We start from the raw sequence: 17,439 nt of genomic DNA, 5'->3' as shown, positions 1-17,439 counted from the left end.
GTAACATTTTATGCCAAAATAGCACAATGATTTATAATATTATAGGCCATTTCAGAAGTTGCTGCAGGATACCCCGTGCAGATAGTGTAAATTACAGTGATTTGTGGAAATGTAGAGTGAAAGACTGGAGCAATAAAGAAAGAAGAATAACATTCTTCCTTGAATCATGGGGGAGAAGCACAGCTCAGCACACGTCCCCAGGCAATTTTGAGTAGTACAGTGCATTCAAGTTCAAGTTTCTGAAATGTCAAACCTAAATGACGATGAGATTACATTAGGAAAAAATCAAGATGACAAGTGGGTCCTTTGATGCTGTGAATAGTATCTTCATAAAATTCACTTACGGTGTGGTCCACTGGGAAGCACTTCAAGCTCTTAGGTGAAGAGGGAAATAATATTGTTAAATATCTGAGGGGAGGGAAGCAAACCAGGAGAAAGAATTGGGCTGGGCAAAGGATTTTTAGTTTAGGCCTCAATCATGAGCCCCTTCCTGATTCATTAGTGACCTTCCAAAAGTTGAAGGTAGGTTGGGTGAAGTAGAGAGTCCAATTTGGTCTGCTGCCCAAATGCAAAGCAGAATCATATGTTCAGGAAGTAGAGAACACTCAGTAGGCTCACCCCAAGAAAGAGGAAAAGCCTCATGCCCTTCACAGGCTCTGTGAGGGCTGCCACGTCTGGGTTTCACTCCTCTGGCCACATAATCCTGCAAATTAGAAAGTAAGGATGTGTAAGGAATGGGCAGGAATCATGTGCCATGCACACACCTGTGACCTTTCTAGGTGCTTCGCTAGGCAGTTGTGAATATACGCAAGAGAATCTTTAAAATGTCTAAATCATATGAAAGAAAATGCAAGAAAGGAAGAAAAAGAAAGGAACTCCCCCCCACCCCTTTTATGTTAGGGGGACACGGTTCACATCCTCCTGGGTTTAAAGGGAATGTGACACTTTTAAATTTAAATAAATTTTGAGCACTTGCAGAGCAAAATGTTGGGAATTCAGAGTAATGTATATGGAGAAAACTCAGGAGAAAAAATAGATTGTTGTCTAAGGCGCTCCTGGCAGCCAGTATTCATAGTGTCCAGGAACAATCACTACTGTGGGTCTTTGTTAAGAACACTCACTTATTCAGTGGGGTCTTCCTTCTAACAGGAGGCATTGAGATTTAAAGTAAGTTTGGGAAAGTGCTGCTGAAATGTATTTTCCTTTGCTTGAATGGATGATGAACCAACAGGCTGAAGAATCCAGTGGAATTTGAATCCTGGAGGTGAATTTCAATGGCTGGAAGAGAAACTATTTATCATCATCAAGACTGTCTTCAAGTTGTAGAATGGGAATAGTGCTAGTTTCTGCCTGGTAGACTTTTGCAAAGATTGAACAAAATAGGGGATAATACAATAGAAGTCACTTAGCTTGATAATTAGAATATAGTCCACAGATGTTATCTGTCATTCAATTACTCTCATGAGAATAGAAATTCAAACAGAAACGTCATGTATTAGCCTTCTCTCATAAGGTTATGGGAGTAAACTTTGATCAAATAAACTCAAAGAGCTTGGTAGTAAGTGGAGCACAAATGGGTTTGTGACTTTCAGAGTGAATTTTGAACAGATATTAAAACACTAGGGCACTTCCTAAACTGGTGAAGTAAATGGCTTAACGTGCCACCCTGGTTAAAATTCTTGGTAATATAAACATTCCGTAGTCTTTCTTTATTTTATTTAGGAAAAATCTATTTTCAACAAGGAGACTCCATCTGTTTGTGAGTGCCTATAAAGGGAAAGAACTTTAAAGTTGGCAAGAGAAAATATTTTTAAAGTTCCGTGATATATGGAATGTGCTTCAAATAATTTTACCTGAAAGCCATCATGGGAATTGTTAATGCCATCAAGTCTGACAAGGATTTCTGATCTCAGTAGTTTTCCAAACTGCATGGTTGTTATAATGTTTAATTATTTCCTTGAAGAGTTGATTTCATTTAAGATGTTTTTCATTTACAATCAAGAGTTGATAACATCTTGCTTATTTTAAAAAGCCATCTTTCAATGCTCATATGCTCTGCCCTTCCTGCCGAATATTTATATTTCTTATAAGAAGGACTGGTACAAATCTTACCTTGATCTTTTTGGTTAATATTATTAAGAGTTAGGGTTTCCTAGGTTGCTCAGTGCTAAAGAATCTACCTGTCAATGCAGGAGATGTAGGTTCCATCCTTGGGTTAGGAGGATCCCCTGGAGAAGAAAATGGCAATCCACTCTAGTGTCCATTCTTGCCCATGGACAGAGGAACCTGACAGGCTACAGTCCATGGGGCCACGAAGAGTCAGACACGATTGAGTGACTCAGTACAGTACAGCACAGAGCTGATTTACAATGTGGCCTCCGTGTTGCAGAAAAGACTCAAATCGGACTGTGCTGTAGAGAAGCCAATTCTAACTCCATGCTGGAAGCTGTTTCTTTGACTTCCCCTTTGTTGCTTTTGTTATTATAATACACAATAGCCTGCCTCAGAGGACACTACCCCTCTGCCTCACAGTAAACTGAAGTGCCTTTGTTCAGCTCATAGATAGAAAATCTGATGCCTGCCCACCTGTGAATAGCTACAACAAAAAGAAGAGATTAACACACCACGTCCAACAGCTGGCCATTAGGGGAGATGTTTTGCAAGACTGAAGACTATTTCACTTCACTTCCCCACTGCCTCTCCATCTCTGGTCTACCTTTAGACTTTAGTCCCTCACGGCTGCTCTCTCTGGTTCTGTAAAAGAACCTGGCTTCCAAGCCCCCGACAGTATGGTTACTCTGAGACATGAGTCTGCCATCTTCTCGGTCAGCTGGCTTTCCAAAGAAAGTCTTATTCCTTGCCTTACCTCATCTCTCAGATTCATTGACCTGTTGTGGGGCAAGCAGAGCAAGCTTGGACTCAGGAAAATTAGTTTTATGTGGTTCAGTTATACATGTACGTATATCTATTCTTTTTTCAAATTTATTTTCCCATTAGGTTTTTACAGAGTATTGAACAGAGTTCCTTGTGCTATATAGTAGTTCCTTGTTGGTTATCTATTTTAAAACTCCCAATCCCCACCCCCCCAACCCCCACCTTGTCGTTTCAGTAACCATAAGTTTGTTTTTTAAGACTGTTTCTGTTTTGTACATCAGTCCATTTGTATCATTCTTTTTTTTTTTTTTACGATTCTGCATATAAGTGATATCATATATTTGTCCTACTCTATCTGACTTACTTCTCTCAGCGTGATTATCTCTAGGTACATTTATGTTCTTGCAAAAGGCAATGATGTACTGATGTTTAGTTGCTAAGTTGTATCCAATTCTTCTGTGACCCCAGGGATGGTGGCCCAACGGGCTTCTCTGTCCATGGGATTTCCCAAGCAAGAATGTTGAATTGAGTTGCCATTTCCTTCTCCAGGAGATTTTCCTGATGCAGGGATCAAATCTGTGTCCCCTGCTTGGTAGGCTGATTCTTTATCACTAAGCCACCTGGGAAGCTTTATTTCATTCTTCATAATGGTTTAACTGAGTAATATTCCATTGTGTGTGTGTACGCATACACATGCACATATATATATATATATATATGGTCAATGGGGTTCTTTTGTTACTTTCTCTTTCTGATCTTTCATTTTCAGTGCATAGAAATGCAACAGATTTCTGTGTATTTATTTTGTATCCTGCAACTTCACTAAATTCATTGGTGAGTGCTAGTAGTTCTCTGGTAGCATTTTAAGAATTTTCTATGACCTGCTACTGCAGGTCATCAGCAAACATTGACAGTTTTCTTTCTTTTTCTTCTCTGTTTGCCATGGTTTGGACTTCCAAAACTATGTTGAATAAAAGTGGCAAGAGTGGGCATCCTTGTCTCCTTCCTGATATTAGAGGAAATACTTTCAGTTTTTCATTGTTGACTATGACGTTGGCTGTAGGTTTCCCATAAATGGATTTTATTATGTTGAACTATGTTCCTTCTATGCTCACTTTCCGGAGAGTTTTCATCATAAAAGGGTGCTGAACTTTGTCAAAAGCTTTTCTGCATAGATTAGGATAATCATTTGACTTCTATTCTTAAGTCTGTAACGTGGTCTATCACACTGATGTAAGACTGGGCTCCCCTTGTGACTCAGACAGCAAAGAATCTTGTATTGCTCTAAGCTTCCTTCTTAGAACTTCTTTTGCCACAGACCGCCAGTTTAAGATCATTGCGCTATCATTTTATTTTGCCTCTATGTATTTTTTTATTCCCTCTTTGATTTCTTCAGTTACCCATTGGGTGTTTAGTAGCACATAGTTTAGCCTCCATGTGTATGTGTTTTTATTCTTGTAGTTTATTTCTAATCTCATAGTGTTGAGGTTGGAAAAAAAATTGATATTTAAATTTTCTTAAATTTACTGAGGTCCAGTTTGTGGCCCAGCATGTGGTCCGTCCTGAAGAATATTCCATTTACACATGAGAAGAAAGTGTATTCTGCTGCTTTTGGATGGAGTGCTCTATAAATACCAATTAGATCAATTAAAGCCTGTGTTTTCTCATTGATTTTCTGTCTAGGTAATCTGTCCAATGATGAAAGTGTGCAGGGTTAAGGTCCCCCACTGTTATTGTACTACTGTTGATTTTTTCCTTTTATAGCTGTTAGTATTTGCTTTATGGGTGTCCTTGGTGGCTCAGTGGTAAAGAATCTGTCTGCCAAAGCAGGAGATGCAGGTTTGATTCCTAGGTTGGGAATAGCCCCTGGAGAAGGAAATAACAACCCACTTCAGTATTCTGGCCTGGGACATCCAAAGGCCAGGGAAGCCTGGCAGGCTACATTATATGGGATCGCAGAAGAGTCAGACATGACTTAGCGGCTAAACAACAACATTTGCCTTATATATTGAGCTGCTCCTATATTGGGTATATATAAATTTATTATTATTATAACTTCTTGGATTGAGCCATTGATCATTATGTAACTTTTATTTCTTATAACAGTCTTTCAAGTCTACTTTGTCTGATAGGAGTATTGGTACTTTTGATTTTCATTTGTTTTTTTTTTTTTAAAGATGATTATTTTTTTTAGATGTGGTCAATCCTGAAGAATATTCAATTTGCACATGAGAAGAAAGTGTATTCTGCTGCTTTTGGATGGAGTGCTCTATAAATACCAATTAGGCCTGTGTTTTTTAAAGATGATTATTGATCTATTTTTTTTAAAAGACGATTTTTTAAATCCCTTTTTTAAAGATGATTATTGATATCTATGTTCTTAATGCCATTTTGTTAATTGGTCTGATTTGTTTTTGTAGATTTTTTTTCTTTCCTTCCTCTTTTGTTCTCTTCTCTTGTGATTTGATGGCTAACTTTACTGCTCTGCTTATTATATTCCTTAATCATTTTTGTGTATGTATCTATTGCATTTACCATGAAGTTTAGATACAGCAATCTATATATAAACACAATTGTTTAAAGTTGCCAGTCTTTTAATTTCAGAAGCATTTCCAAATCCTATATTTTTACTCTCCTCTTCTCACAAGTACTGGTTTTAATATCATATTTTTGTGTGAATGATTTCCTACTGTATGTTTGACTCTATTGGTGAGCTTTTTCTTTCATAATTTTCTTGTTTCTAGTGGTAGCCTTTTCTTTTCCACCTAGGGAAGCTTGTTTAGCATTTGTTGCAAAGCTGATCTGATGGTGGTGATTTCTCTTAGCTTTTGTTTGTCTGTAAAGCTCTTGATTTCTTTGTCGAATCTGAATGGGAGCCTTACTTAGTAGAGTAGTCTTGGTTGTGGGTTCTTCCCTTTCATCGCTTTAAGTGTATTTGTGCCACTCCCTTCTGACCTGTAGAGTTTCTGTTGAAAAATCGGTTGATAACCTTATGAATGTTCCCTTGTATATTATTTGTTGCGTTTCCCTTATTCCTTTTAATGTTTTATCTTTGTCTTTAATCTTTGTCCATTTGATTACTATGTGTCTTTGTGGGTTTCTCCGTGTGTTTATTCTGCCTGGTATTCCCTGAACTTTCTGGGCTTGGGTGACTATTTTCTTTCCCATGTTAATAAAATTTTCAGCTAGTAGCTCTTTAAATATTTTCTCTGGTACTTTCTCTCTTCTCCTCTGGAGCCCCTATAAGGTGAATGTTGGTGCATTTAATATTGTCTCAGAGGTCTGTTAGACTTTCCCCATTTCTTTTTTCTCTCTTCTGTTCTGCAGCAGTGATTTCCACAATTCTGTCTTCCGGTTCATGTATCTGTTCTTCCACCTCATTCATTCTACTGTTGATTCCTTCTAGTGTACTTTTCATTTTAGTTATTGTATTGGTCATCTCTGTTTGTTGTTTGGGCGGCCCTAGTGGCTCAGATGGTAAAGAATCTGCCTGCAATGCAGGAGACCTGGGTTCAGTCTCTGGGCAGAAAGGTCTCCCGGAGAAGGGGATAGGTACCCATTCCATTATTCTTGCCTGGAGAATCAGATCTTCTAGCTCATTGTTAAATATTTATTGTTTCTTCTCAATCTGTCTCCATTCTTTTTCTGGGTCTTGGAATCTTTACAATCATTTTCTGAATTTTTATTTTTCTCTCCATGTATTTTGCCTATCTCTGTTTCACTCAGTTGTTTCTCTGGCATTTTATTTTGTTCCTTTATCTGTGACGTAGTCTTCTGCTGTCATATTTCATTTAACTCTCTGTAATCGTGGCTTCTATTCTACACGGTTGTAGTTCTTACTTCTGCTGTCTGCTTCTTGCTGGACGAGCCTGGTCTAGGGGGACTAGTTTCTGCCCACTGGTGGGAGAGCTGGGTCTTGTCCCTCTGACGAGTAGGGCCGTGTCAGGGTGTGTGTTTATCCGGCAGCTGCGGGCTCAGGATGACCAGGCAGCCTGTCTGCCGATGCGTGGGGCTGTGTTCCCACCCTGCTGGCTGTTTGGTCTGAGGCATCTTAGAGCAAGCAGCACTGAAGCCTGCGGGCTGTGGGGTGGGGCCAGCTCTTGGTGAGAAAGTGGGGGTCTCTTGGAAAGCTCATGCCAACAATACCCCCCAGAACCGCTGCCTCCGGGGTCTTTGTCTCTGCAGTCAGCCACAGCAACCTGCACTGGAGTCCCTTCAATACCAGCAAGTAGGTCTGACCCGGGGTCCTATAAGGTCACTGCTTTTGCTCCTGGGTCCTGCCGTATACAGAACCTTGTGTACCCTTTAAGAGTGGAGTTTCTGCACCCCCCCCACTCCTATGGAATTCCTGTTATCAAATCCTGCCGACTTTCAAAACCAGATGCTCTGGGGCGTCCACCTCCTAATGCAGGACACCAGGCTAGTGAACCTGACATGGGGCACAGAACTTTCCCTCCTTTGGAGAACTTCTGTGGCATAATTATTTTCCAGTTTGTGGGTTGCCTACCTAGTATGGGTATGGGATTTGATTTTATCATGTCTGCACCCTTCTAACCGTCTTGCTGTAGATTCTTTTTTTAGTAGGTTCTGGTATTTGTTGTTGTTGTTGATGGCTATCAGCTGTCAGCTGTAATTTTCATGTTTTCTTGGGCAGAGATGAGCTCACCTCACTAAATTTTTAAAATTATTCTGTAGATCCTGTAATTATTTTGTAAGTCCTATAATTACTTTGTAAGTTCTGTAAGATTGAGCTTTTATGATCACTAAACAGGAACATAAATATATGAACATATAGAGAAGATGGAAAAGAATGAACTAACGTTAATTGGACAACTGTGTTAAGCAAGCTGCATTAAGTGATTTCTATTTTTTTTTTTCATTCTTCAAAATAATCCTATGGATAGATATCTTTCCATTTTGCCTATAAGAAAACTGAGGTCTGTAAATAACAACATATAGGGCCGAGCTGGTTAATGGCTGAGGTGGCATCTGAAACTCTGTCTACCTGGCCTTTCATGTGATAATAAGATATGTGTAAGAGAAAGGTGGTTTACTATAACTGATTCATTTCTTTCCATTGGTTTTTGGTGAAGCCCTTAGCTAGGAGTGACTTATCATGCTTTGTTCTTATTATCTAGTTTTTGAGTCAAATGTTGCTCCACTTTGCCAGTAGCTAGGGTTATTTTCTATGATTGTTCAGACTTTTGCTTAATGCCTCTCTAGGCCTTTGCTATATTTAAGATTGCATGCCTGATCTAAGGGTTACAGAAGGGTTACATTGGAAATGTGACTAGTTAATTTTATTAATCTAATAAAGCTATTTGGGTATAATATGTGCTATACTTGCAAATCTTTAAACTGACAGGGAAATTGCTTTGGTAAATTTTTTGAAATCCTCTATTAAATCATGCAAGTTTATTTTAAGTTGACATATCTTTCTAATAAATAAAGCTTACAAATATACCAGAATGAATCACTCAAAATAGGTCTTAGTTCAAGGGGGACGTGATTAGTGCAGCTCTGGATAAACTACTTTAACTGTGGTGCAACAAATTATACAAATGTGTGTAGCCACATCTGTGGAGAAATTTGATCATCTTTTTCAGGTAAATACATAACCCATTCAAACAGAAGATTATATTTTTCTTATTAAAAATTACTATACACTTAAAGAATATATGTGGCAAGGGCTGTGACTATATGTACATGAATGTACTATTACTTAGGTCTGTATATGGTAAAAGACTGAATCAAAAACAAGATTTTTTTGAATATAGGTAGCATTTTATTTATACATTATAGAAAAGTAGATAGTCATATGCATATATACCAAAATATCATTGTCAATTGGGCCTGGAAAATGAGTTTATTTCTTTAATTACATGTTTATCAATACATTATCCAACTTACCAGCTGAAGTTTAAATTGCTTATAAATTAATCTTACAATGAAAATTACTATTTAGAAGGACCTAAAAATTACTTCTCAGAGCAATTTGCAATAAATGAAACAATAGAATTTAAGTCAGAAGTTAGTGACAATATTTTTGTACTCTATACTCATTTTATATCAGCAAATTTGACATAAACTGAAGTAGGTGTACAGAGTGCCATGTAAGTTTCATTTCTATCCATGTCTGAATATATAAATAAATACATAAGTATTGTACTTCTTTAGTCAGAGTATATACGGATTACATCTATTTCAGCTAATTTTAATATTACCTTTAATCATTCACATGAAAAATATGTACATGTATAAATATATTTGTATATTAATGATTTGCTTTGTTTTGCTGTTATTAGAAGCATCAGTTCAGTTCAGTTCAGTCGCTCAGTTGTGTCTGACTCTTTGCGACCCTATGAACCGCAGCATGCCAGGCCTCCTTGTCCATCACCAGATCCCAGAGCTTACTCAAACCCATGTCCATCAAGTCGGTGATGCCATCCAGCCATCTCATCCTCTGTCATCCTTTCTCCTACACCTTCAATCTCTCCCAGCATCAGGGTTTTTTCAAATAAGTTAGCTCTTCACATGAGGTGGCCAAAGTACTGGAGTTTCAGCTTCAGCATCAGTCCTTCCAATGGACACCCAGGACTGATCTCCTTCAGGATGGACTGGTTGGATCTCCTTGCAGTCCAAGGGACTCTCAAGAGTCTTCTCCAACACCACAGTTCAAAAGCATGTTTTTCGGTGCTCAGCTTTCTTCACAGTCCAACTCTCACGTCCATAGATGACCACTGTAAAAACCATAGCCTTGATCAGACGGACCTTTGTTGGCAAAGGAATGTCTCTGCTTTTTAATATGCTATCTAGGTCGGTCATAACTGTCCTTCCAAGGAGTAAGCGTCTTTTAATTTCATGACTGCAATCACCATCTGCAGTGATTTTGGAGCCCAAAAAAATAAAGTCTGACACTGTTTCCACTGTCTCCCCATCTATTTGCCATGAAGTGATGGGACCAGATGCCATGATCTTAGTTTTCTGAATGTTGAGCTTTTAACAACTTTTTCACTCTCCTCTTTCACTTTCATCAAGAGGCTCTTTAGTTCTTCTTCACTTTCTGCCATAAGGGTGGTGTCATCTGCATATCTGAGGTTATTGATATTTCTCCTGACAATCTTGATTTCAGCCTTTGCTTCTTCCAACCCAGCGTTTCTCATGATGTACCCTGCATATAAGTTAAATAAGCAGGGTGACAATATACAGCCTTGATGAATTCCTTTTCCTATTTGGAACCAGTCTGTTGTTCCATGTCCAGTTCTAAGTGTTGCTTCCTGACCTGTATACAGGTTTCTCAAGAGGCAGGTCAGGTGGTCTGGTATTCCCATCCCTTTCAGAATTTTCCACAGTTTATTGTGATCCACAGAGTCGAAGGCTTTGGTGTAGTCAATAAAGCAGAAATAGGTGTTTTTCTGGAACTCTCTTGCTTTTTTGGTGATAGTGAATCAAAAGAATGTCTGGAGGTTATAAAGACCTTACTAGACCTACTGCCATAATTTATATTTTAAGATAATAGGATTAACCAGAAGGTTTTTTCCAGAAACTGTCCTCAAGCAGGATACATTATTGTTATACAATCCTAAGGAATGTAGAGGAAAAAAAGTTTGTCCTTTCCTCTCCTGGAGAGAATTCCAGACCCCTCTCTCCTTGGGGACCCCTGCACTTATCAAAACTGCCTAGGAATTGACTCTCTCACCATGATCTTAGTTTTCTGAATGTTGAGCTTTAAGCCAACTTTTTCACTCTCCTCTTTCACTTTCATCAAGAGGCTCTTTAGTTCTTCTTCACTTTCTGCCATAAGGGTGGTGTCATCTGCATATCTGAGGTTATTGATATTTCTCCTGACAATCTTGATTCCAGCTTGTGCTTCATCCAGCCCAGCATTTTGCATGATATGCTCTGCATATAAGTTAAATAAGCAGGTGACAATATACAGCCTTGATGTACTCCTTTCCCAACTTGGAACCAGTCTGTTGTTCCATGTCCAGATTAACTGTTGCTTCCTGACCTGCATACAGATTTCTTAGGATGCAGGTCAGGTGGCCTGGTATTCTCATCTCATTCAGAATTTTCCACAGTTTGTTGTGATCCACACAGTGAAAGGTTTTGATGTTGTCAATAAAGCAGAAATAGATGTTTTTCTGGAACTCTCTTGCTTTTATTCTGATCCAGTGGATGTTGGCAATTTGATCTCTGGTTCCTCTGCCTTTTTTAAATCCAGCTTGAACATCTGGAAGTTCACAGTTCACGTATTGTTGAAGCCTGACTTGGAGAATTTTGAGCATTACTTTACTATCGTGTGAGATGAGTGCAATTGTGCAGTAGTCTGAACATTCTTTGGCATTGCCTTTCTTTGGGTTTGGAATGAAAACTGACCTCTTTCAGCATGTACATATGTAATTTATAGACTGTCCTTTCCTAGAACAGATTGGCCAATGAGAGGACATGTAACACTTTATTTTATATAAATGTTTTGTATCTCTCCAGTTTTAATTTTTGTAAATATTTTGATAATTATGCTTTAAAATATATGTATTGAATTAATTTAATTTTAATTGAAGCATTCTTTTTTTTTTTTATTAGTTGGAGGCTAATTACTTCACAACATTTCAGTGGGTTTTGTCATACATTGATATGAATCAGCCATAGAGTTACACGTATTCCCCATCCTGATCCCCCCTCTCACCTCCCTCTGAAGCATTCTTCTCTCTGGAATTATTTGAAATATTAAGAGTCTATAGAAAATTATCATGGTAAATTTCAGCATTATTATTATTGGTCTTTGTAATATGGAATGGATACCTAAGGTGTATCTAGAAACACCAACCTATAATATGCTATTGCTGACTATGTAGTGGGAAGGATGTGATGCATACAAAATGTATATTTGAGAAAAAGCTATTATTTAAAACATTTTTAATTCATGTGAATTTCTCAAGGCTTACCTCAGCAATAATAACATTACTACTAGTAAAAATGGCAATTGAGTGACTATTATTCTGTGCTAAGATCTTAATATTCATTTTTAAATTTAATATTTGTAACATTTGTCTGAGGTATTGTTGCCTTTATGGTGTAGATTAGGATTATGAAATTAAGATTAAGTGACTTGAACAGGATAATTTTACAAGTTAAGTGCTTGAGAAGTGAGCAGCCTTCTGAGGAATGTCTAGAAACTGAGACAAAGCTTCAAATGTCTGTCCATCAAAGACAAATCAAAGACAAATATGCTATTGTTCTTGGAATGAATTTCAAGAGTATTCAGACTATATTGCCAAGACTAATCAAAAACATTTCACAGAAGCTGAATTTGTGATTTGCTGGATTCTCTCTGGACAAAAACCAGCAGATACTATCAGATCTTCATGCAAAATCTTGAAGATTACAGAAATATTCCATGGACAGAGGAGCCTGGAAGGCTATGGTCCATGGGGTTGTGAGGAGTTGGAAATGACTGAGTGACTAACACCTTCACTTTTTTCCTTCTTTTTTCAGAGAAAATGAAGTTTTAAAAATTGCTGTTTTGCTGTTTTTCCCTTAAGATTCTTGTGTACGTGCATTAGTTGTAATGCAAGGTCCAATTTGATGGGAAATTATTATGATGTTCCTTTGCTTTCAGTGCACAGTTTTTTACAAACAAAATACAGAAAAGAATAAAGGAGAAAATTTAGAAGAGGGGGAGAAAGAACTAGAAAATAAATAAAAATAAGAACTTACAAAATTGGAATCAGAAAGGAAATTGATCAGTATGAACTTAGGGCCTTAGAGAACTTTTCTTTGTTCAAAACTACTTGTGAAAGGAAAAAAAAATCCTCTAATAACAGCCCCATCTATTTAAAATCCATGAAAACTTCAGTAGTTTACGATGAACTTTTATAAAGATGTCCTTGGTTCTTTGAGTTTTAAATGTAAGTTTGGGAAGAGAACGGATCTGGAGAGTCTGTCGAATGAAGTGACGGCATAGGAATTCCCAAGGGGTTATAGTTGGGATGGCGAAATGGGAGTCATGCAGATGAAGGTAGTTGGCTAATGTAGAAAAAAATACAAGATTAAATGTAATGATAAACCTCAACAAATTTGAGTCTACAGAGTCCAGAGTTTATAAAACTGCAGACAGGAAAATAGATTCGATTGAAAAGTTATAGCACAGTAAAGCTATTGTAGAGTGGCAATTTGATAAGAACTATTAGATAAACATGTTACTTTTGTAATGCACTAAAGTTTTCAATTCTGGCTATTAATGTTTTCCAGATGAAGTTGATCTATGAATAATTATAACTGTATATCATGCTCAGGAATCAGTCACAGCCCTTTTGGATTATGACCCATTATAGTTATGACACTAGAAAATATTTTTAAAGATCTTCAGAGATGATATGCAGAAGTAAGAGATGCATTAAGACTCTAAATCCTAGCTGTTGTAGTGAGCCTTAATAGAAACCAAGAAAAAAAATATATCACACCTTAGCAGAATATGGTGTATACTGGTGTCTGATCACTAGAAGGTATGTTTTCTGGTGGGCAGCAGTATAAATAATCCTGTTGCTACTGTTACAGAAAAGGTTTCCAATACTAATGCAGACATTTAGTAACCTGAAAAAAAGGCTCAGGACAGTGCAAGACCAGTGGCATGCATTCTTCCTTTAGCTAGCCTAGACTCATGAGTGCTATGGGTTCTGCTGCATCTGCCTGTACATCGTGACTCCCCACTTCAACGCTTACTACTCAGGATAGCTCACAAAGCCTCCTTCATACGTCCCACTGGACTAAAACGTCGCTCTTCCTGGCCTGGGTTTCACCCTTGGAATACGTATGCACACATGGAACTGAGAACTTGAAGATTCCATGTTACTTTGCCTATCAGGGCATTCCTTTAGGGTTCTGCTTTGTGATGCCTCAAGGAGAGGAGTAGTCGTTTACCTCTTGAGAAGCCTCTGGTCAGCTGCCTCTGAGCCATCAAGATGTCTATGTCTTCTCTTCCGGCAGCCATTCTGTCTCACATGATAGCTGTAAGCAACGTGCCTCCTCCGCCACTTCGCAGTATTCCAAGTGAGTGGGGGAAAACCTGTAGGGTCTGCCACTTTTTTCAGTGGCACTTACCCCAGAGAAGACAAATGGGGCTTTCCAGGGTTGGTAGGCACGCTGGGAGCCTTACTGACAGCATAGTGGAATGGAAAGAACATGAAAGTGAAGTCGCTCAGTCGTGTCCGACTCTGCGAACCCGTGGACTGCAGACCACCAGGCTCCTCCGTCTATGGGATTCTCCAGGCAAGAGTACTGGAATGGGTTACCATTTCCTTCTCCAGGGGGTCTTCCCGACCCAGGGATCGAACCCGGGTCTCCTGCATTGGAGGCAGACGCTTTAACCTCTGAGCCACCAGGGAAGCCCCTAGATGTGCCAATTCTGCTGTGTACTTCCGAAAACATTTTCATTCTCTAGGCGTCCAGTACTTTACTTAGTAAAATGAGCGTTTTTATGAACTCTCAGAGCTTCAGATAGCAAATAGTTTAAAAACGAAAAAAAAAAACAACCCCGAAGGCTTAGAGAGGTCACTTGTCTGACCAGTGAACAAGCCTCTTGCTTCTGACAAGTCTCCAGGTGCCTACCAAGAGTTAGTTTTACGGCCTGTCCTTTGTGAGTTAATTAATGCATAACTTTTACTAGGAGAATTCCTATTTAAAATTTTCAAGGGAAAAAAGACATAACTCCCATTTTTTCTTGCTCTGAAATTTATTCCCATTTTATTTTAATTTTGTAGTCTTTGGTTTACAATATTAAAGGAATTATAAATTTTGAGTTAAACATTTTGAAGTTTATATAATTTCCAGTGTTTTCTTATTCTACACAGTCAGACTAAACCAGAATACTTTTCTCAAGACCTCTCTTCATAGTCATCAAATTCATAGATCCATTATTTGATCACCAACACACTGACTAATCATATGTAATAGTCCCAGTGATTGCTGAGATTTAAAAAAAAATTTTAGATACCAGCAGTAATTGTGACCTTTTCAACTTCAATAATGCATTTATCTTATGATTTTAATATCTACTGGGAAAATTTCTAGTATTGATTTGAAAAAGCTAACCCATCCGTTCTTTTATCTTCCTTTGAGAATTAACTTTTATGTGTATATATATATATATATTAAATTAATGAACATAGTCACCAGTGAAAAGTTGCCACAGGCAGCGCTTGATACCATTTGAACAGTATTAAATGAAGTCCTTATGTTAAATCAAATTTACTCCTATGTAAGTTACTTCTGTATGTTTTTATTATTATTGTGCAAAAATTCATGTATGTAGTCAAAATCATATTTCAATGTTAGTGAAAATAAATGTCAAATGTAATTTTGTCAAAAAAATGGCAGTCTCTACAGAAAAAAGTTACTCTAGGATGGTTTCTTTTTTTAGCAGCCTGGGAACTACAGTAGCTGGGAGTTAAAAGATCAAATTAATTTAGAATCAATGGGATGAGACATGTGCTACCCTCTGTAGCGTCTCCCAAGGACACTTAACTTGTGTGAAGTGATTAAAAGATGAAAAATCAGCAGCAATTTAGATCTCAGAACTGAATAGAACGTAATGGAAAGGCGCAGAGCTCCCGATTGTCCCTTTAGAGTTTCCTGCTTCATGTTCTGTGTGCGACTTCTCTTTAGATACGTGTCCGGCTTGCTTAGTAGCTGTGTCTTTGTGCTAACTCTGACAAGTCAGCAATTCCCCCTGTTAAACTCTGCTGAAACAATGATCCCGTGAAAATGTATGCAAGGATGCTCTCAACCCAAAGTATGACTGAACCTGGATTATAAAGGAGATACAAAAGGGAGTTACTCAAAATGCAACAGACATATATATAGGAAGGTGCAGTTAAGGACCTTAAAGAAAGTCTAGGCATTATATATATTCCGGTTTACTTAGGATCAGGTTAGCTAGGTTATGTTTACTGAGTCACGTCTACCTTCTCTATAAATTTCATATGTGGATAACACTTATTGAGGGCTTTCTATAGGCAGTGTGTAAACGTTTTGCATGTTATGTTGTTATTTCATTTATTTTCTACAAGAACCCATGAGCTCTGTGGTAAGCAGAATAACGACCCTCAATGATGTCTGCGTCCTAATCCCTTGAATGATGAATATGCCATGTTACTTGGCAAGTAACTTGGCCTTAAGGACTTAAGGTTACTGATGAAATTGAGGCTGTTAATCAGCTGACTTTGAGACAGGACAGTGTTCTGGAATATCTGGTGGGCCCATCATAATCAGAGGAGTCCTTATAAGTGGAAGAGGGAAGCATGTGCGGCAGATACAGGATGAGAAAGGCTGGATTGGCTGTTGCTGACTTTGAAGATAGAAGGAGTCAGTTATCCAAGGAATTCGGGTGGGCCCTAGAAGCTGGAAAAGAAATGGATTCTTCTCTAGAGTTTGTAGGAGGGATGCAGTCCTGCTGACAATATAGTTTTAGCTTAGTGAGACCTGTTTCAGACTTCTGACTTAGAGAACTGTAAGGTAACAACGTTGTGTTGCTTTAAGCCAGTAGGTTGGTGGTAATTTGTTACAGTGGCAACATAAAACCAACACATGTTACATTTTACAGTTGGGGACAGGGAGGCTTAGGTGTCATACTAGTGTTCACCTAGTTGTCAAGTGGTAGAGATCATTCACAGCATCATCCTTGTTGTGAATTTCCTCTACTCATAAACCAGCAACAAAGTCAGCCGCACTTGGGCTTCCTTCTCTCCCACTACCCTGAAATCCCTCACACAGTTTACCACTTAAATGATGCTCAACACTCTTGATTTAAGGAAGAGAATATATCACACATATTTAAACACCCCCCACCCCACCCCAGTCCTATCTCTTTGGCTCTGAAATTCAGACTCACAAACACTTGAGTAGTTAAGCTTCTTGAGTCACTTACAAATATTTTCTTTGAAACTTTTAAGCCTTCTACAATTTCTTTGACTTGTATTTCTGGATTCTTCATAACCCAGGAAAGAGATGATTGGTCTCAAAAGCAAAAATGTCATGCCACTTTTTATGGTGGATAAGTTTTATTTTAAAAATCTTACAAGTTAACTAAACCTGCAGTAGTTTTACCACTTATGTGAAATAGCATCTAATCTAGGGACACATTAGATCCGTTATTATTAGCAGTTGATTTTCTGAAGAGACAAAAGGAAGAAAAATGTTTAAATTTTTTTTTTTTTTTTTTAAGGAGACAGAGAGCTCTTCTTTAGCATTTGGCTGGAGGAAACCATTTCACACCTATAATTAGTATGGTCCAGTTAGCTACCTTTGTTCGGGTTAATAAGTTATACCTTTATTTTATTCATACTTATTAGGTTTACCCTTCTGAGAAAGGACAATTTCAAAAGTGTGCTTTGCATTTTGTATTGGTTTATCTGATAATTTCTGTGCTTTAGTTGGTTTGTTTGCTTTCCCGGTAACAAATGGCTTTCAGGTTCACAAGATATTAATGGGTACATTTTGCTTGTTCCAACATATGGAGATGTGAAGAACAGACTCATTTGAAAAGACCCTGATGCTGAGAAATAT

General features: G+C 38.0%; 1 protein-coding gene and 1 non-coding gene across 2 annotated transcripts in view; one reads left to right on the top strand and one right to left on the bottom strand.

The window, feature by feature from the left end:
* The first annotated feature begins 13,838 nt into the window (after positions 1–13,838).
* The window catches only part of CNBD1 (cyclic nucleotide binding domain containing 1), a 385,369-nt gene continuing 381,768 nt past the window's right edge, over positions 13,839–17,439 (top strand). The window contains exon 1 of the mRNA XM_043483330.1: positions 13,839–13,926. Coding sequence (XP_043339265.1) covers positions 13,839–13,926 — 88 coding nt within the window. The remainder of the gene's footprint in view (positions 13,927–17,439) is intronic.
* On the bottom strand, positions 14,190–14,261 carry TRNAW-CCA. Its single transcript has one exon. It is a non-coding gene; the product is annotated as a tRNA-Trp (tRNA).

This window comes from Cervus canadensis, chromosome 12 (assembly GCF_019320065.1).
Source record: "Cervus canadensis isolate Bull #8, Minnesota chromosome 12, ASM1932006v1, whole genome shotgun sequence".
In the NCBI taxonomy this organism is placed as follows: domain Eukaryota; kingdom Metazoa; phylum Chordata; class Mammalia; order Artiodactyla; family Cervidae; genus Cervus; species Cervus canadensis.
The sequence above is the reverse complement of the archived record's forward strand: the minus strand, read 5'-3'. Positions and strand labels throughout refer to the sequence as shown.